This window comes from Lagopus muta, unplaced genomic scaffold, assembly GCF_023343835.1.
Source record: "Lagopus muta isolate bLagMut1 unplaced genomic scaffold, bLagMut1 primary scaffold_177, whole genome shotgun sequence".
Classification (NCBI taxonomy): domain Eukaryota; kingdom Metazoa; phylum Chordata; class Aves; order Galliformes; family Phasianidae; genus Lagopus; species Lagopus muta.
The window spans coordinates 1-19,026 of record NW_026040222.1 but is presented as its reverse complement, the minus strand read 5'-3'; the positions used below and the strand labels follow the sequence as shown (position 1 = coordinate 19,026).

Sequence of the window (19,026 nt, the reverse complement as noted above, 5' to 3'; positions counted from 1 at the left end):
GGGTGGCTCCTTAGGGCCCCCTGCCCCGTGCCCCCTCCCTGGTCAGGAAGTTCGCTCTGCTCAGAGACGCTGTGGGCAGGAAGGAAGTCACCATGGGGACTTTTTGACGCTCGCAGCCACCTACGCAGCCCAAAAAGTGCAGCAGCCCCACCCAGGACAGAACGCACAGCACCAGCAAGGCCACCGGGACAGCACAGGTACTGTGGGACATGGGGGGGTTTGTGGGCTCCAGCCGACCCTCCTGCACAGGGATGGAGCCGTGTGCTCTCCAGGCCAGGTGTGATGCAAGGCACAAGCGTGTCTCCGAGCTGGCTGCTGCAGAGCACCTAAAAAACAGCGGCGTGCCTCAGTTCCCCCATCTGCAAAACGAACACAGGGCAATGGGTCCGAGCCCCAGAGACAGCGTGGGGTTTTGCTCCACGGCAAGGAGCCATTTCCTATGGGTCTCAGAGCACGGGGCACCGCGCTTGGGGACACACCAGGGGGGCACACAGGGAGCACACTGAGCACTGCTGGCCTTGCAGCGCCCGCCATGGCCCCGCTGGGTGAGGAGACGCCGCTGATCGGCGAGCGCTCCTGCAGTCTGTCCTCCTCGGAGCCCGGCACACTGCAGGTGTTCCTCTACCACCGGGCACCCCATGCTGCCCCCGACTCCACCGCCATCCTCACCTTCACCTTCGGCGAATACACGGCCGAGGAGCTGTGTGTGCGTGCTGCCAAGGCCTGCGGTGAGCACCATCCCCCAGCTGTGCACCCATCCGGCGTGGTCACAGCCACGAGGACGGCGCTGTCCCTCTGCCACCAGGCGTGCTGCCCATCTGCCATCCTCTCTTCGCTTTGGCCACGGAGGATCTCAGCTGCTGGTACCCCCCCAACCACCTCTTCACAGTGGAGGATGCCCGCAGCCAGGTGGTGGTGTATAGGATCAGGTGGGGACTCTCTGCTGGCTGATAGGGGCTGTGCGGCACGGGACGCGGCACTGAGCCCAGCCAACCCTGCCCCAACAGGTTCTTCTTCCCCAATTGGTGTGGGCTGGGCCAGGCGCATCGCTTCCAGCTGCCCAGCGACCGCCCCAGCCCCGTGCTGGATTACCCTGTCATCGATTACCTGTTTGCCCAGGTGAGCCGTGCATCCCTGCCCCAGGGGTGTGCCAGACACGGGCACGGAGCCGGGGGCTGGCCATGAATGATGGGGTAGGGGGGATGCACGGCTCCTGCCTCAGCCTCATGCACGGAGCCGGGCTCTGGAGATGCACGGCTGGTGCACAACCAGGGCTTGCAGCGTGCAGGGGGCTTTGCCCCCACCCCGAGCTGTGTCTCTGTCCCCAGTCTCGCAGTGACTTCATTGCGGGGCGCATGGAGCTGGCACTGAGCCTGGCGGAGCAGGAGGAATGCCTGAGCCTGGCGGTGCTGGACATGCTGCGCATCGCCAAGGAGAAGTGGCAGAGCCCCGAGCAGGTCTTCAGCTGCGTCAGGTGAGCGGGGACCTCACCTGGGAGGGGGGGGGGGGGGGAACTTAACCCCCTCCTGCCTCATCTCCTGCCTCCCCCCGCCTCCAGCTACAAGTCCTGCATCCCGGAGCCGCTGCGGTGTCAGATCCAACAGCACAGCTTCCTCACCCGCAAGCGCATCCGCCGCCGTGTCGCGCAGTCCCTGTGCAGGATGGGGGGCTGCAGGGCGGATGGGCGCTGCCTGAAGCTGAAATACCTGCTGGACCTGGAACGGCTGCGGCGCTGCTGGGCTGAGGAGAGCTTCCGTGCGCGCGGCCCCGACGCCGACATCACCATCCACGTGTCTGCAGACAGCGGGGTCTCCTGGAGCTGCGGCGGATCTGAGGTGCGGAAACCCCATCCAGAGGGTGAGGATGGGGCGGTCCAGCCACAGTGCAGGTGGGGGGGGGTCTGAGAGTGGATGAGTGGAGGGGAGGGGGGGGTCATGGGGTGGGGGGACACGCGTAGGGCAGCCCCCGGTGTCCCTGCAGAGCCGCCAGCACTTCTGTGACTTCCCCGACATCGCCGACGTCAGCATCAAGCAGGCGAGCCGTGATGGTGGCCCCGTGGAGAACCGCATCGTCACCCTCACCAAGACAGACAACAGGGTGCTGGTGAGCTGGGGGGGGGACCTGGGGGGTGCCAGGGGGGTCATAGCGTGCTGGGGGCTCACCTCGCTCTCACGCAGGAGGTGGAGTTCCCCACGCTGCGGGAAGCTCTCTCCTTCGTGGCCCTGCTGGATGGTTACTACCGCCTGACTGCAGATGCCCACCACTACTTCTGCAAGGAGGTGGCCCCCCCCCGGCTGCTGGAAGACGTGGAGAACCAATGCCATGGGCCCATCAGGTGTGTGTGCCCCATCCCCCCAGGCTGTGGGGCTCAAGCAGAAGGGAATTATTGAGAGGTGACCCCCATCCACCCACCCAAGGGGTGACGCTGTAGTGCCCACCGTGCTTGGGGAGCACTGGGACGCACCGTGGGGTGTCCCTGCGATACCCCCCTCCCCACACCCAGCTGTGTTGCAGCTCTGAGTTTGCTGTGCGTAAGCTGAAGGCGGCGGGGGCCCAGCCAGGGCTGTTTGTGCTGCGCCGCAGCCCCCAGGACTTCGACAGCTTTCTGCTGACCGTGTGCACCGAGGTGGGGCCCAGTGCCACACAGAAACCCCCCCCCACATCCTCTCCACGTGGCACAGAACCCAGCACCGAGGGGACAGTGCCACTGGTGTTTCCCAGCACCCCACGGTGCTGAGCTCGCTCTCTCCCCACAGACACGCTCCGGGCAGGACTTCAAACGCTGCTTGATCCGCAGGGATGAGGATGGCAGCTTGTGGCTGACAGGGCTGGCAAGGCGCTTCTGCAGCCTGCAGGAGCTGCTGGGCACCTATGGGCGCTGCGGGCTGCAGGCTGAGGGTGCTCACCTGCGCCTGGAGACGTGCTGCCCACCTCTGCCCCGAGGTGACACCTATAGGCTATAGGGGCACGATGAGGGCAGGGGTTTGGGGGGGTGGGGGGTTGTGAAATGAGGTGTGTTGTTGTAAAAGGCGCTGCGTGACGTCACAGTGTGGGCATTGTGATGTCACAGTGCAGCATTGTGATGTCAAACAACGAGCATTGTGACGTCACGGCGCAGCATTGTGACGTCATAGCGAGCGGTGTGACGTCACAGAGCGGGCGTTATGACGTCACAGCCACCCCTCGCATCCCTCCCCCCCCCCCCCCCCTCCAGAGAAATCCAACCTGCTGATCGTGCGCAGCGGCCGCCCGCGGCCCCCCCAACTCCCCCCCTGCCCCGCGCCGCAGCCCCAGCCAGCTGACATTCCATAAGATCGACCCTGAGAGCCTCATACGGGTACAGCAGGATGGGGTGTGGGGAGCCGGGGGCCAGGGGGGACCCTCCCAGCCCAACATGCCATCCCACGGCAGGGCGAGAGCCTGGGGCAGGGTTCCTTCACCCACATCTACAAGGGCATCAAGCGGGACCAGAAGGATGACGAGTTCTACCAGACCCCCGTGGTGCTCAAGGTGATGGACAGCAGCCACCGCAACTGCTCCGAGGTGAGCTGGGGGGGCCCTCGGCACCAACCCGCCTGCGTCCCGCAGCCCCCTGACCCCATCTCCCCCTCAGTCCTTCCTGGAGGCCGCCAGCATCATGAGCCAGCTGTCCCACAAGCACCTGGTGCTGCTGCACGGCGTCAGCCTCGGCAAGGACAGTGAGTGTCCCTTGTCCCCTGTGCCACGCTGCCACCCGCTGTGTGCACGCATGGGACCGGCCTGCTGCCCCCTGCCCACAGGCATCATGGTGCAGGAGTACATCAGGCACGGACCCCTGGACCTCTACCTGAAAAAGAACCACAGTGAGGGCAAGGTGACGACCAGCTGGAAGCTGCAGGTGGCCAAGCAGCTGGGATACGCTCTCAACTACTTGGTAAGTGGATGGACAAAGCACCCCCCCGTCCTCTGATGTGCCCCTGCTCCCACGCAGCTCTGTCCCCACGGCTTCTTGCACCTGTATTCCCGTAGCCCCCAACCCCCTGTGTCCCATGCATCCCCATCCCCGTGGCTCCCACCCATCCCTGTCCCACATCTCCAAGCGCTGCTGTCCTTTCGCTCCTGCTGATCCCCCACACCCCACTCCCACGGCCCCCCAGCCCCATAGCAGGGATGAGCACCAGGGCTCCACCCAGCCAGTGCCACGCTCAGGATCCCTGTCCCCTCCCAGGAGGACAAGAAAATCACCCACGGCAACGTTTCTGCTAAGAAGGTGCTGCTGACCCGGGAGGGGGACGCGGCCAGCGGCAGCCCCCCCTTCATCAAACTCAGCGACCCTGGAGTCAGCATCACCGTCCTGGCCAAGGAGTGTAAGTGCTGTATGGACCCTGGGGAGCCGCGTGCCCCCCCTTGGTGGTGCTGAGCAGGGCCATCCCTTCTCTCCAGTGCTGGTGGAGCGCATCCCTTGGGTGGCCCCCGAGTGCCTGAGTGACCCCCAGAGCCTGGCGCTGCCAGCCGACAAGTGGAGCTTCGGGGCGACCCTGTGGGAGATCTTCAGTGGGGGCAACATGCCTGTCAGCCTGCTGGAGCCGCAGAAGGTGGGGTTGTCCCTTCCTCCCCATCACCCTGCCCCTGTGACCCCATCCTGACGTGACCCCACTCCACTGCGACTCCATCCTATGGCATCCACTGTGTTCAGCTGCCTGCGGCTGCCAGTCCTGCTGCAGGGCCTCCCGATGGTGTTGGTGACCCCAAAATGCAGTCACAGTGCATAAGGGGTGGGGATGGGGATGGGATGGGGTGGAATGGAATGGAATGGAATGGAATGGAATGGAGTGGAATGGGGTGGGATGGGGATGGAATGGAATGGAATGGAATGGAATGGAATGGAATGGAATGGAATGGAATGGAATGGAATGGAGTGGAGTGGAATGGGGTGGGATGGGATGGGATGGGATGGGATGGGATGGGGTGGAATGGAATGGAATGGAATGGAATGGAGTGGAATGGAATGGGATGGAGCGGAATGGGATGGGATGGGATGGGATGGGATGGGATGGGATGGGGTGGGATGGGACAGGGATGGGGATGAGGTGATGATGGAATGGAATGGAATGGAATGGAATGGAATGGAATGGAATGGAATGGAATGGAATGGAATGGAATGGAGTGGAGTGGGGTGGGGTGGGATGGGGATGGGGATGGGGATGGGGATGGGGATGGGGATGGGGATGGGGATGGGGATGGGGTGGGATGGAATGGGGTGGAATGGAATGGGGTGGAATGGAATGGAATGGAATGGAATGGAATGGAATGGAATGGAATGGAATGGAATGGAATGGAATGGGGTGGAATGGAATGGAGTGGAGTGGAATGGGGTGGGATGGGGATGGGGTGGGATGGGGATGGGATGGGGATGGGGATGGGGATGGGTGCCCACAGCCCAGGTAGTGGCATGGACAGGCAGACCCCACACCGTGCCCACCCCATCCTCGAGTGATGCCCGGTGCTGGCACAGCTCTGGGCCTCGTGATCCTTCCTCCCCCCCCTCCTCCCCCCAGAAGCTGCAGTTCTACGAGAGCCGCCTGCAGCTGCCCGCCCCGCGCTGGAGCGAGCTGGCTGCGCTGATCGCGCACTGCATGCACTACGAGCCCAGCAGGCGGCCCTGCTTCCGCGCCATCATCCGCGACATCAACAGCCTCATTTCCTCCGGTGGGCGCTGCGGGTGTTGGGGATGGGCACGGGGATGGGCACCGGACCCCCGCCTCACCACCTGTCCCCCACCCCCAGACTATGAGCTGCTCTCAGAGCTGTCACCCATCGACGTGACGCTGCGGGAGAGCTTCTGGGGCTACGAACACGTGGCAGCGGGGCACAGCCCTGTGCTGTTCGAGGAGCGGCACCTCAAGTACATCTCACTGCTGGGCAAGGTGAGGCTCTCTTAGCGATGCCCTTTTTGTGGGGTATCCACGGCCTCCTCCACACCTCGCTGTCTCAGGGGTGGCAAAGTGTTGGGGGGGGGTCCTGGGAGCTGAGCGCCCACCCGGCTCTGCCTCCACAGGGCAACTTTGGGAGCGTGGAGCTGTGCCGCTACGATCCGCTGGGTGACAGCACGGGGGAGCTGGTGGCGGTGAAGAAGCTGCAGCAAGACTCGGCCAAGGAGCTGCAGGACTTCGAGAGGGAGATCCAAATCCTGCACTCGCTGCAGCACGATTTCATCGTCAAGTACCGGGGCGTTTGCTACAGCCGTGGTGAGTGCGAGGCGGCACCGGGGGGGAGGGATCAGCGCATGGGGTGCGGGCAGGGAGGGGTCTGCATGCCCTCTGCTGCTTCAACCTGCAAATTGCCTGCTCTGCCCGTGACACAAATGTGCTGCAGGGCGCCGGGGGCTGCGGTTGGTGATGGAGTACCTGCCTGATGGCTGCCTGCGGGATTACCTGCAGAAGAACCAGCACCGCCTGGAGCACCGCACGCTGCTGCTCTACGCCTGGCAGATCTGCAAGGTGGGACCGAGGGGATCCCATTCTCCCATGGAGGGGTTGGGGTAGGGATGCAGTGATGGCACCGTGCCTGTTCCAGGGCATGGAGTACCTGGGGGCCCAGCGCTGCGTGCACCGCGACCTGGCCAGCAGGAACATCCTGGTGGAGAGTGAGAGCCACGTGAAGATCGGTGACTTCGGGCTGGCCAAGCTGCTGCCACAGGACAAGGACTATTATGTGGTGCAGGAGCCTGGGCAGAGCCCTGTGTTCTGGTGAGGTCCCAGGTGCTGGGTTGGGGGCCACGGTGGGACCCGGCGCTCAGAGCTCCCACCTCCAGGTACGCACCCGAGTCGCTGGCTGACAACGTCTTCTCCCGAGCATCCGACGTGTGGAGCTTCGGGGTGCTGCTCTATGAGCTCTTCACCTACAGCAACAAGAGCAGGAGCCCCTCGGAGGTGAGGCCCCCACCCCACCATGCCCCCCCCCTGCGCCCCCTACTGCCGCACCTTGTGCTCACCGCAATCCCGCAGGAGTTCCTCCGCATGATGGGCCCTGAGAAACCAGCACAGATCATCTGCCATTTGCTGGAGCTGCTGAAGGACTCCAGGAGGCTCCCGGTGCCCCCAGGCTGCCCCACAGAGGTGAGATCCTCCCTTCCAGCACAGCGGGGTCCCAGCCCTCCCCATGCCCCCCAATTCTCCCCTTCTATCCACAGGTGTATGCGGTGATGCTGAGCTGCTGGGCATTCGCCCCCAGTGCCAGACCCACCTTCAGCGAGCTGGCAGCCAGAGTCGAGGCACTGAGGGATGGCCGTGGCACCACCCGTGGGTAGGGGGTGCCTGGACCCCCCCCCCCTGCAGCCCCCAGACCTTCCAGCATGAGACATGACAGACAGATCGACGAACACAGCAACGCTTCAATGTGTTTTAACTGCTGTGGTTGTGCTGCTGTGACTTCCCCTCTCATTCCCAACTCTTTTGTAACCAGGTTTGACCGATTTCAAGTAAACTGGTGATGGAATTTGGCAACTGGAGTGAAGTGAGGGGAATCCATGGTGGGGGGGATTGGGGGGAGGTTGGGTATGAGGAGGTCAGCTGTGTACCAATATCCTCGCAGAGGAAATGCAGCAGTGAGCTCAGCCCCCCTATGAGCCACTGGGGACATCCCTGGAGGAGGGCAGCCTGGGGGCAGCAGGGACCGGGGGATGGGGGAGGGATCTGGGGGGCGCCCATCTCTTGCTTGTGTGGTTGAGGACGGAGAGGGGACCTCAGGTCTGTGCCCACCCGCAATGGATGAGCAGATATGGGGGACAAAGGGGGGCAGTGGGGGGACCCTGAGCTCCCACTCCCCCCTGCACTGTTGGGATGGCAGAAGGCACGGATCCCTCATCTCCAGACTGCGTTCCTTTATTGCACCAAGAGGAGAACCTGGTCACAAGTCACAGCTTTGGGGCAGAGCCAGGCAGGATGTTTGAGGTGAAGCCACAGGTTGGAGCTGAGGCTCAGCACCTCCCCACGCTCAGCCTCACAGCAGCATCCCACAAGCCCTGGAGCAGCAGCAGTGACGCTGACCCTCCTGGTCCATCCTAGAAGATGCGCACCTTCCTCCCGCAGCGCAGCTGGGGCTCCTGGAGAGCCTGCCACATCACAGCCATCTCATAGGGCGCAAAGCGGTGCACCACCAGCAGCTCCCGGTAATAACAGGGGTCCAGCACGTCAGAATAGCGGGGCACGGAGATCCCCCAGGGCCGGATGCCATTGTGGGAGATGGGGGCCAGCCCAGCTCTCTTCAAGCACATCCCCACATAGACGTCATCGATGGGGAAGAGCGCGACGTGCTGCGCCGCGTGGTGGATGGCGCGCGCCGTGAAGGCAGACATGAGCACCCCTCCTCCACTGCAGTACGGTGGGTACAGCTCCGATGGCATCAGCTGTGTTGGCACAAAGTACTTGCTGCCTGGATTCCGGATGGGCCCCGTGCCGGCCAACACCTGCCCAGCCAACAAGTGCTGCTCGCTCGGGACATCCCGCGTAAAGGACACCAGGTTGTCCGTGTTGACAAAGACATCATCGTCCCCGTTGAAGACAAAGCGTGCGCCGGGGCAGCGCTCCTGCAGCCAGGTGTGAAACAGCAGCAGCTTCAGCGTCAGGTTGAAGAAGGTGTCCCTGAAGTCCCACTGCAGCACGTCGTGGTGCTCGTGCTGCTCGTGCCACAGCAGCCGGTTCAGTTTGGCCGCGTTCCGCGCATCGGGGGAAACCCCCACCAGGAACAGCCGCCGGATCTGAGCCCCTTCCAAGGTTCTCTGCTGACCCCACGTCTTCCGGATCGCCTCGCGCCGTTCGTAGTTGGCCGGGGAGGATTTGATGGCCAGGAGGAGGAAGATGTTGGAGGAGGCTGCGGGACCCCCGCATTTGCCAGGGACGTCGAGGAGCTGTGGGAAGGCACGGCAGTGCTGGTAGAGCATGAAGTCCTGGGATTGCTTGGGCAGTTCGGCAAAGCCAGGGATGTTCTGCACTGAAGCATTGGCCACGCATGGGGTGATGCTGGGCAGAGCTGGGAGGGCGTCGGGGGCTGCAATGGAGGTGGGTTCAGGGCTGGGGGCTGCGCGAGGCCACAAAGACGAGGTGGGGGACAGCAGGTAGCACAGCCCCAGGGTCCCCACCGTGAGCAAAGCCCATTTCTGCGGTGCACGACGCCACGGGGAGCGGGTCTGCAAGACAGGGAGCACAGCTGGGGCTGCGTGTCCCCCATTTATGGGATCACGCTGTGCTCTATGGTGGGTTGGGATTCCGGGTGCCGATGGTGATGGTGGAGGCTGAAGGCATCACCACCTCACAGCACATGTGGGGCCTCCTGGGCAGGGTCTCCAGGCGTCCCACAGCCACCCCGGGGGCATCAGACCCAATTGCCTCTGGATGCAGAGCCGCCCGTGCTCCATCCCCCTCTCTGCTACGCTCAACTCCCTCCCTTCCTTCGTTACGACCTTTTGATCCCAAGTTCATTTCCGCCTCCCTTCCAGAAAGCCAGGGAGAGTTCAGGCAGTCAGTCCTGCCCAGCAGCTGCTGCGTTACAAAGAGCAAAGGGCCACGCCAGCAAGTGGGATGGGGCACCCACTGGAGCACCCTCAGCTGGAGGAGTGGGTGGTTCCGGATGCACGAAGCCCACCAACAGGTGAGGTGAGCAGCCCCCCCACCCCATAAAGATGGAGCCCATGGGCAGCGGACCCCACTCAGCATGAGAACCCCATGCAGCACGGGGGATCCTCCCCCACCTCCCCCCAGCCCAGCAAAGCAGGATGCACCCAGCCCCATCCCAGAGCCCACCCTGCAGCACGTGAAGCCCTGAGCCCCCCAACCCCACAGAGCCCCCAGCACCTTCCCACAGAGCCACACCAGAGCCATTCTCGTGCGTCAATGGGACAGGATCAGCAATCCCCTCCCCACACCTGGTGCCACCCATCTGCCCATCCCAAAGCAGGTGGGGCAGCAGCACCTATGGGTGCTAGAAGTGTCACAGTTCAGTGTTGGCTCCTCCCCCCCCAGGGCCTCAAAGTCCCCCCAGGAGCGCAGCGCAGCAGCTGAGCCCGTTACCAAGGAGCAGCCCAGAGGTGGCAGAGCTGGGCGGCACAGCGTGGGGCAGAGGCGGTGATTAGAAAATAAAGTGTTTAATAAAAGAGCTTCACAGCACGGGGGTGGGATGGGGGAGGGGGGGGGGGTCCATCCCTTACAGCAGGAGATGACGCAGTTATGGCTATGGGGAGGAAGGGGAGTGGGGGGGAGGAAGAGGAGTGAGGAGGAGGAGGAAGGCACCCCCTCCAACCAGGCTCCATCCAGTGCTTTGAGCTCACACAACCAAGGGGAGGTCCGGGGGTCCGAGTAGAGGCAGCTCAGGACCCCGCCAGGTAGATCCCTGTGGAGGAAAGGGGGGGGAGGGATGAAAGGTGGGGGCTGCGAAGATGGGGACACGCACACAGGGCATTGGCACCATGGGAGAACGGAGAGCAAGGTGGTGGGGAGGGGACCTCAGGCACCTGGGGAAGGGACCTCCTGCACCATAGGGGGTGGGGAGGGGACTCCATGCACCACGAGGAGTGAGAAAAGGTCCCCATGCCCCCAGATCCGTGGGGTGCGGAGGAGAGATGGCATGCACCCTGGGCAGCACAGAAGGGACCCCGAGCATCTCAGACATAGGGGACACAGAAGGGACCACGTGCAACCACGGGCTGTGGGGACAGGGGAGGGATCCCACGTACCCGTGGCGAACCTCTTCTTGACCAGCGACATGCGGTACCCAGCGCCTGCCAGCTCCACCTCGACGCCCGACAGCGTGCTGCCCTCACTGCTGAACTGTGCTGCCACCGGGCTGGGCTTGCTGGGCCCACAAAGCGGCTGCCAGCTGGCTGAGAGCCGCCCGCAGCCTGGGGAGGTGGGGGGGAGCACAGAGGTGGGGGTCCCATCCCTGTCCCCACACGCACAGAGTGAGGGCTGCAGGGGTGGATGGAGCCTCACCTCCCTGCCCTGGCGCACTGGGGACATCCAGCAGCTTCCAGAGCAACCTCTTCTCCTCCAGGTTCCTGCGGGGACGTGGCCACATCTCCAGGTCTCCCGCTCCATTCCCACCACCCCCACCCCCATTTTAGACCCCCACCCTCTTTACCAGCTGGCCTTGGGCTGCAGCCGCACGTTGGTGACGGGTTCATCCAGGGGCAGCAGCACGTGGACGTTGGCGAGGGGCACAGGCAGGGCGAGCGCCCCTGCGTTGTAGCCGTACTCCACACTGACCCGCGTGGCTCCGGGCGCGCAGTCCCAGCGCACACACAGCCGCAGTGGGGCTGAGCTGGGACCCAGCCGGGAAAACTGGGGGGTAGAGAAGGGTGGGATGCTGTCACCCCGCCATCAGAGCTGGGTGGGGGGATGTGGGGCGCCCCCACGCTGCGCCCGGCTCACCTGGTACTTGAGCAGAGCCACGTTGTAGTAGGAGGCGGATGGGCTCTGCTCTGCTTGTTTCTGCAGCTGCCCCGTCAGCGCAGCCATGTTCAGCCAGAAGTCCCTGGTGCTGGGGTCGCTCTGGGAAGGGTCACTGTGGGGACGGGGACACTGCGGCCACACTGGGGCGCCCCACAGCTGGCACCCGCAGTGAACCAGCACCCCAAGGCGCAGCGCTGCACCCACCAGGTGATGAAAGTGCCTGGGGCCTCCTGAGAAACCAGACCCCCCAACACCCTGTGCGCCCCAAGCTCCCCACTGCCACCACCCCAGCCCACATCCCTGTGTCCCCACACCTGTAGAGCAGCTCGGCGTTGGGCAGGAATTGCTCGATGGCACCGGCGTTGAGCAGACGGAAGCTGAGCACGGGGGGGGCCAAGCTGCCGCTGAAGACGCGCACGATGCCGGCGGGGAAGGACATGGTGAGCTCCCCTGTCACCTTCACCAAGCAGCTGCGGGGATGCTGGGGGTCAGCAGGCAGACAGCTGGGGGGACCCCGACCCCAACCCCGACCCTGACCCCCCTACCTGTCGGCATCTCGCCCCTTGAAGTAGGCATGCACGTATTCGGTGAAGGCGGTGGCCACGGGCAGCGCGTCCTGCGAGCCCAGCACCACAGGGCTGGGACCCCGCGACAGCCCTGGGGGCAACGCACACCCCGTGAGCACCCTGAGGGCCCCACATCCCCCACATCCAGGATTCTTCCATCCCCCTCCCAACCTGGACGCACCGAGGGGCGGTGGGCACACGGAGAAAAAGCCGCGCTCCCCCAGGCTGGCAGGGGCTGAATGCGAGGGGCAGCTCCAGGAGGGTGGGGGGCTGAGCGAGCGCGACTGCAGGCATAGAAAGGGGGGGTCAGTGGTAGGAAGGGGGTCGGGCTGCTGCCCCCCCCAGCCCTCCCACCCCCCTTAAAACACACCAGGTCACTGTTGCTGCCTGCAGCTGGGCCGGCTGTCGGGCGCTTTGTCCGGGAGCGGCGAGGGGGGGCCACCAGTGGGACCTCGCGGGGGGCGGCGGCGGGGGGGCGGGCGGCTGTGGGCACAGTGGGGGTCAGGGGGTCACGAGGCAAAGGGGGCAATGAGAGGTAGGGGTCTCCATGGGGGGGTCCCACGGGGGCCGGGAGAGCAGCAGGCTCAGCCCTTTCCCTTCAGATGTATGGGGCTGGTGAGAGGTGGGGGGGGCACAGCTATGGGTAATTTGGGGGCAGAGCTGGGGGTGACTGGGGGCAGAGTTGAGGGTAATTAGGGGGAAGCCCCACAGAACTCACCCAATTCAGGGGGGGCCGTCGCAGTGCCACCCTCAGACATCCTCATCCCCAGCCCTGGGCACGTCCATGGGGAGGGGCTGGAGGACTCCCCCCCGCTTGGGGGGGCCGGGGAGGAGGAGGAGGATGAGGCCGAGTTGGAGGAAGGTCGAGGCTGGGGGTGTCGCTCCCCAGGAGGACTGTGGGGCCGGACCCAGGGCTCCCCAAAAGGGTCGGGCGAGGGGGGCTGCAGGGGGGGGGCAGTGCCACGGGGGCGTCCCCGGGACGCCGCACCCCCCACATCCCCCTCCTCCCAGAGCCCCTCAGCCCCGGGGAACACGGCAAAGCCGGGCAGCTCGGGCAGGCGACCCCCGGGGCTGCGGGGTCGGGGGGGAGCCCAGGCCGAGGATGGTGCCGGGGAGGGGTCCGGCAGTGCCCCCCGCTTGGGGAGGGGGCTCTGAGGTGCCGATGGAGTCCACGGCCTCGAGTCCGGTGAGGGGACGGGCGCAGGGTGCGAGGGGGAATCCAAACCCGAATCCTCCACGTTTTCCGGGGAAGAAGAGGAGAAGGGCGAGGAGGAGGAGGTCAGGACGTAGGAACGGGGCGCTGCGGGAGAGAGCGGCGTTGGGATGCTGGGGGGGGGCATAGAGGGGTCTCCCCCCCCCTCCCCTCTCACATCCCCAAAGCCTCACCCGGGAAATCCTCTGCCTCAAAAGCTGATTCCAGGGGGGGCCCGAAGAGCGCTGCGGGGGGCACCGCCTCCATGGGGGGCACCACATCCACCGGAGCCTTCCCAGGGCAGCTGTGGGGTGGGGGGGCTCAGTGCCCAGCACAGGGCTCAGTGCACCCCCCCCAGCGCGTCCCATGCCGTACCTGCTTGCCTGTGTCACCGCGTGTCCCCTCCCCATGCTGTCACCTGCAATGAGAAGGATGTGATTGGGGACATGGAGGGAGAGGGGACACCGGGACCCCCAGGACGGCGGGACCCCCAGCACGGCCTCACCTGGCACCTGAGGCCCCCCAGGGTCGGCGGCGCTCGGGGCTGCGGACAGAGCCGCTGTGTGCCCTGGGGAGGGACATGGGGACAAGGGGGTGTTAGGGGACGCGGGGACAGATGTTAGGGGCTATGGGGACACAGGGACAGGAGGAAGGAGGGGACGCGGGGACAGGTAGAGCCAGGGGACACGAGGTGGGACTCACGTGACGACTGCCGTCTGACGGTGCCCTGCAAGACACGGGGGGTCGTTAGCCCCAGCACGGCCCCCTCCCACCCCCCACCTTAAGCCCCCAGCCTCACCCCCACGCCGGGCGGCAGGATGAAGGTTCCCACGGTGGCCCTCAGCTGCTCCACGGTGGCCCCGGCGCTGCCCCCCCCCTCGCGGGGCTGTACGGGTTTGATGTGCACATGGAACCTGCGGGGCTCATCCTCGTCGTAGTCTGAGTCGCTGGAGGAGCAGCTGTGGTGCTCTGCCTCCGCTGAGCCCCCGTTAAGGCAACACTTGAACCTCAAAACGCCCCCAGACCCCACAAAAAACCCCCATCCCCCAACACAGCCGCAGACCCCAACACCAAACCCCAAGGATGCTGTGAGCGACGTCTGGGCGCACGCTGAACCCGTCCTCATCCACCTCGGGGCAAGCCTGAAGTGGAGGAGATGCTCAGGGTGAAGCCCACTCCCCAGTGCTCCCAGTGCTCCCAGTTTGGGGTGGTGTGGGATGGAGGAAGGCCGGCACCCCACACTGTACCACTCACCACATCGGTGTCCGGGGATTCCCTGTGGGGATGGCAGCAGTGTTAGAATGGGGGTTAGATGGGGGGCACAGAGATGCAAGGGATGCAGAGAAGTGTGGGGTGTTTGCAATGTAGGGAAGGGATGCAAGGGATGCAGACAGTTCATGCAGGGGGTGCAGACAGCACAGAATGCAGACAGCATGCAATGCCAGACACATGGAACTGAAAGGGAGGGATGGAAGGGAGGGATGCGAGGGATGGACGTGAAGGATGCAGGGAAGCACAGGGTACAGAGAATGGGTGCGAGGGACAGAAGCAGGGGTGGGTGCAGAGGATGCAGAGCACAGAGGGGCGCTGGGGAGGTGAAGGGGGGGGTGACACCTCACCCAGCTTCGCGCTCTCTCTCCTTGCGGCTCAGCCCAGGGATGCGGAAGGCTTTGCTGCGGCTCCTCTTGGGCCCTGGGGGGGAGGGGGGGGCACAAAGCAGTGAGCAGCCCCAACCCCCCCCCAATTCCCAGAACACCCCCCCAGCACGGGGCTGAGTTGGGGGCAGACGTACTTGCCTTCCTGCGCTGGGGCCAGGCGGGTACTCCTCAAAATCCAGCGCGCCTGAGAGCAAACGTGGGGTCAGCCACAAAGGCAGCAGTGCCCCATGCACAGCTGAACCCCCCCCCCACACCAGGACAGTGGTGAACCCCCTCCTCACCTGGGCGCTCCCTCCCCGTCCCTTTGCTCTCTGCAAACCTCCGCAGCAGCGTTTCGGTGCCGATGTTCTCCACGTTCTGCTTGAACTCCTCGTGAACCTGCGGGGAGCGGCGCGGTGGGACGCAGAGCAGCACCAGGGGGTGGCCCCATAGGATGGGGTGGGGGCTGAAGGGGAGGCTTCACCTGCCCGATCTGCACGTGGGTGTCCTCCACTGAGTGTGAGTAGGAGCCGATGAGGCCCTTCATGTGGCGCAGGTGGGCTTCTTCCACCTCCTGGAAGCGCTGCGGGGATGGGGAGATGGGGGGTGGCACATCGCCGAGGGGCAGCAGCACCGGGGATGGGTTTGGGGTAGGGCAGCGCGCCCCCCATGTCACCCCACGGTCACAACCCCCCCCGTGCCACCACCCCACCAGCACCAATCCCCACAAAATGATGCTCCCAGTGCCACCATCCCCCCCCCAGCCCCCCGGTCCCCCCCCCACACACCGTGGCCGACTCCACCATCCTCTGCTCGAAGTCATTGCGGGCGCTGTTGTATTTGTCCACCGCACGCCGCAGGGCTTCTGCTGCCTTCTGAGACTTCAGCTCTGCCTGCAGGAGAGCAGCAGGGCTGAGATCCGGGGTGGGGGGTGGGGGAGGGAGGAATAACGATCATCCAGGGTGGGAAATGGTGGTGGGGGGAGTCACCTTGTCGATGTCTTTCTGGTTGGTGCCCTCCCGGCGCAGCCGCTCGTGCTCGTGGCATTTGCTGTGGTAGCTCTCCTTGCACTTGGCCAGCAGCTGAGCCACCCCCTGCAGGAGCTGCACCGCCTCCAGCGTGCCTGCAGCCTCCTCCTTGCACTGCAGGATGGGGGGCGTGGGGGGGGGTGCATGGAGGGGGGGGTGGGAGGGGGCTGCAGGGCGTAGTGGGGCTGGGGGTGGGGGGGGTCGCATGAGACAGGGGCTGTGGGGGGCGGTGGGACAGTGGCTGTGGGGTTGCATAAGGTGGGGTGGGGGCTGTGTGGGATAGGGGCTGCAGGGGGGTGAGTGTAGCGGGGCTGTAGGGGGGTCGGGGAGGTGGGACAGAGGCTGTGAGGGGGGTGTGAGGTTGGAGGAGCTGCATAAGAGGGTTTGGGGGGGGCTGCATGGGACAGGAGCCAGGGGGGACAGTGGGGGGCACAGGACAGCGGCGATGTGGGGGGGGGTGTGGGGCTGTGTAGGTTTGGGGGGGTTGCATAACAGTGGGTGGGGGTGTGTGGGATAGAGGCTGCAGGGGGGTGTGTGGAGTGGGGGCTGTAGGGGGGTCCTGGGAGGCTGTGTAGGATAGGGGCAATGGGGGGGGGGGGAATAGGGGCTGTGGGGGCTGCATAAGTTGGATGGAGGCTGTGTGGGACAGCGGGGGTGCAGGGGGTGCATGCAGGGGGGGCTGTAGGGGGGTGCAGAGTGGCTTTGCAGGGCTGTTTGTGGGCAGTGTGAGAAGGGAGGGGTGGGACAGGGGCTGTGCGGCAGTGTGTGGCTGCAGGGCTGGGGGGGGGGGGGGGGGGGGGGAGTCCAATACCTTTTTGTGTGCCCGGCCCTGCTCCTCCCCATAGCGTGACAGCTCCCGGAGCAGCTCCTGCAGTTTTCGCACCAACTCCAAGTGACACAGAGCCAATTTGTCAGAGGAGACACGGAACACCTCCCAGAGCGGGGCGAAGGTCCTGGCACCGTGGGAGAGGGAGGGGGGACACACAAACACACAGTGAGCATCACCCCCCCTCCCCAATGGATGCAGGGCACCCCCCCGGTGCTGCGCTCACCCCAGCTGGGTGCCGTTGGTGGCCATTTTCGACAGCTTCACCATGGCTTTGGCGTAGCTCTCCTCGATGGCAGCCCTGAGGGAGGTTTGGGGGGGGGGGGGCTGGCATGAAAAGGCCCATGATTTGTGCCCCCCCCCTCAACCCGCAGCACCTCTCGCGCACAAAGTCCGCCAGCTCCTTGGTGGAGGTCTGCCCGTGCTTCATGTTGTGGTACAGCACATCAAAGCCGTGGTTTTTCTCGCCCTGGGGGAGGGGGGAAAGGGGGGAAATTGTCACCCCAGACCCCCCCCCCCCCCAGACCCCAGTGTAGGAGCCCAGGAGCTGTTCCAAGGTTGGCTAAGGCCTGGCACCAGGCGCTATTTGGGGATGCACACCTTCCCCCCCCAACTCCAGCACATGGGGAAACTGAGGCATAGGGACACTGTGGAACCCCCCCCAGAGCTGTGGTGGGGGGGCTGAGCCCCAGCACTGGGCGCTATTTGGGGTGCACCCCCCCCCCCAAGTAGTGCTGCAGGTGGTGACTCCACATTGGGGAAACTGAGGCACAAAAGGGGGGGGGGGTGGGAACAGCGCACAGCTGCAAACCAGGAAGCACTGAACACTGAACTTCCTCCTATGGGGCTGGGGAACCCCAGCAGGGGGTGGGGGGCACCTATAGGTGGGGGGGCACCCATGGGTGATGGTGGGGAGGGGGGGGGGGAAGGAGTCCTTACCCAAAAGTGCTCAGCGAAGAAGGACATCGTGGAGGTGGCAGGGGTGGGGATGGGGGGGGGCAGGCAGCAGTGGCTCAGCTTGCAGCTCCCTGAGGATGGAGGGGGGGGGCATAGAGCTGAGGGGGGGGGTCCTTATGTCCACCCCCCCCATCCCCCCCATCCCTACACTCCATGGGTTCAGCACAGGGCTGTGTCCATGGGAACAGTGCCACAACACGGGGTGGGGAGGAGGAGGGGGGGGGGGGCTGACACCTGATCTGCACCTCAATAATAAATGAGCGACGGTGGCAGCTCCCCCCCCCCCCCCCCCATCCACAACCACCCCCCCTCGAAAAGAAATAACGGCACACAAAGGTGCTGCCCCCCCTCCCCCAAACCCATCCATCCCTCCAGTGCTGGGGGTCCCGCACCCAAATACCCCTCGGATCCCATGGGGGTGGGGGGGTGCAGCACCCCGCTCCCCCCCCCCCCCCCCCCCCCCCCGCGTGGAGAAAAACAGGAAACGAAGCACTGTGTGCAGCCGGGCGGGGGGGGGCGGGGGGGGGAACGTCGCACCCCACGGATGGAGCACAAGGACGGGGGTGTGGGGGGGGATGGGGATGGGGAGGGGGCTTTCCACTCACCCACTGCTGTGGGGCGGCAGCGCGCATCCTCGGCGTGGGGGGGGTCTGTGGGGAGAGCGGGGGGCTCACGGGGTGCCCCCCCCCCCAAAAAAAAAGCTGTGCAATGAGCGGGGCGGGCTCAGAGCATCCCCACCCCCAACCCGGGGTATGAGATGCGGGGGGGGGACCCCGCTGTGGCCGTGACCTTCGTGGGGTGGGGTTGCGGGGGGGGGGGGGCGCGGGGTTGAAGCCCCCCCCGGGATGGGGAGGTGGGGGGGTGGAGGGGCACGGAACGATGCTGGGTGCGGGGGGGGCAGCGCTGTTCTCCTCCTCCTCGAAGACCGCGGGGAGGGAGGGGAGTGTGGGGGGGAGTGTGGGGGTTTGGGGGGGGGGGGGGGGACAAAGGAACGCGGTCCTTTGCCTCCAAATCGAAAAGGAATGAAATGAAATTGATGAAGAAAATGAAAAGAAAAAGATTTTTAAAAAATAAAAAAAAACGGGGGGTGGGGGGGGAAACGCGGTGCCGCTGCACCTGCGGGGAAGGGGGGGGAGATGGGGGGGCGGTGCGGGGCTGCCTCGGTGCGGAGAGGGCAGCTGGTGGGGGGCGGGGGGGGGGGCACACTCACCTGCCGGGCCGCTGCCCCCGCCCCGCTCCGCCGCCGCCGCCCCGCACCGCCCCGCACCGCTCCGCTCCGCGCGGGGCCGGGACCGCGCCGGAGTGGGGGGGGGGGGGGGGGGGGGCGGTAGTGACCACGCCCCCTCCCGCCGCGCCGCGTTCTGATTGGATCCCGCTCCCGCAGCGGTTACCGCAGC

The 19,026-nt window shown here is 65.4% G+C and overlaps 3 protein-coding genes across 3 annotated transcripts; 1 reads left to right on the top strand and 2 right to left on the bottom strand.

Moving 5' to 3' along the window:
- Window positions 1-88: 88 nt before the first annotated feature.
- JAK3 (Janus kinase 3) lies at window positions 89-7,476 on the top strand. Its single transcript, XM_048932964.1, is given in 25 exon segments — window positions 89-197; window positions 525-728; window positions 806-929; window positions 1,008-1,119; window positions 1,329-1,474; window positions 1,559-1,835; window positions 1,981-2,103; window positions 2,178-2,335; window positions 2,515-2,626; window positions 2,757-2,943; window positions 3,215-3,249; window positions 3,251-3,337; window positions 3,412-3,543; window positions 3,614-3,698; window positions 3,780-3,913; window positions 4,208-4,346; window positions 4,423-4,574; window positions 5,538-5,688; window positions 5,767-5,906; window positions 6,038-6,227; window positions 6,355-6,479; window positions 6,556-6,728; window positions 6,794-6,911; window positions 6,987-7,097; window positions 7,172-7,476. Coding segments are annotated over 24 exon segments (3,324 nt in total). The 5' UTR covers window positions 89-197; window positions 525-532; the 3' UTR covers window positions 7,289-7,476.
- A 142-nt stretch (window positions 7,477-7,618) lies between these two features.
- B3GNT3 (UDP-GlcNAc:betaGal beta-1,3-N-acetylglucosaminyltransferase 3) lies at window positions 7,619-9,280 on the bottom strand (the record flags this gene model as incomplete). The annotated part of the gene is made up of 1 exon (XM_048932968.1): window positions 7,619-9,280. A coding segment is annotated over one exon (1,239 nt), but the record flags the coding sequence as incomplete, so codon positions are not given.
- Window positions 9,281-10,163: 883 nt separating this feature from the next.
- Window positions 10,164-18,904, bottom strand: FCHO1 (FCH and mu domain containing endocytic adaptor 1). The gene is given in 31 exon segments (XM_048932965.1): window positions 10,164-10,365; window positions 10,709-10,873; window positions 10,965-11,029; window positions 11,113-11,312; window positions 11,403-11,535; window positions 11,738-11,893; window positions 11,969-12,080; window positions 12,171-12,273; window positions 12,360-12,472; window positions 12,708-13,289; window positions 13,376-13,485; window positions 13,557-13,611; window positions 13,614-13,671; window positions 13,673-13,749; window positions 13,884-13,908; window positions 13,981-14,159; window positions 14,269-14,323; window positions 14,436-14,457; window positions 14,801-14,873; window positions 14,978-14,999; window positions 15,001-15,023; window positions 15,121-15,217; window positions 15,303-15,401; window positions 15,607-15,711; window positions 15,808-15,960; window positions 16,658-16,799; window positions 16,899-16,973; window positions 17,050-17,141; window positions 17,612-17,700; window positions 18,235-18,279; window positions 18,840-18,904. Coding segments are annotated over 29 exon segments (3,141 nt in total). The 5' UTR covers window positions 17,639-17,700; window positions 18,235-18,279; window positions 18,840-18,904; the 3' UTR covers window positions 10,164-10,342.
- Between the last annotated feature and the right edge of the window lie 122 nt (window positions 18,905-19,026).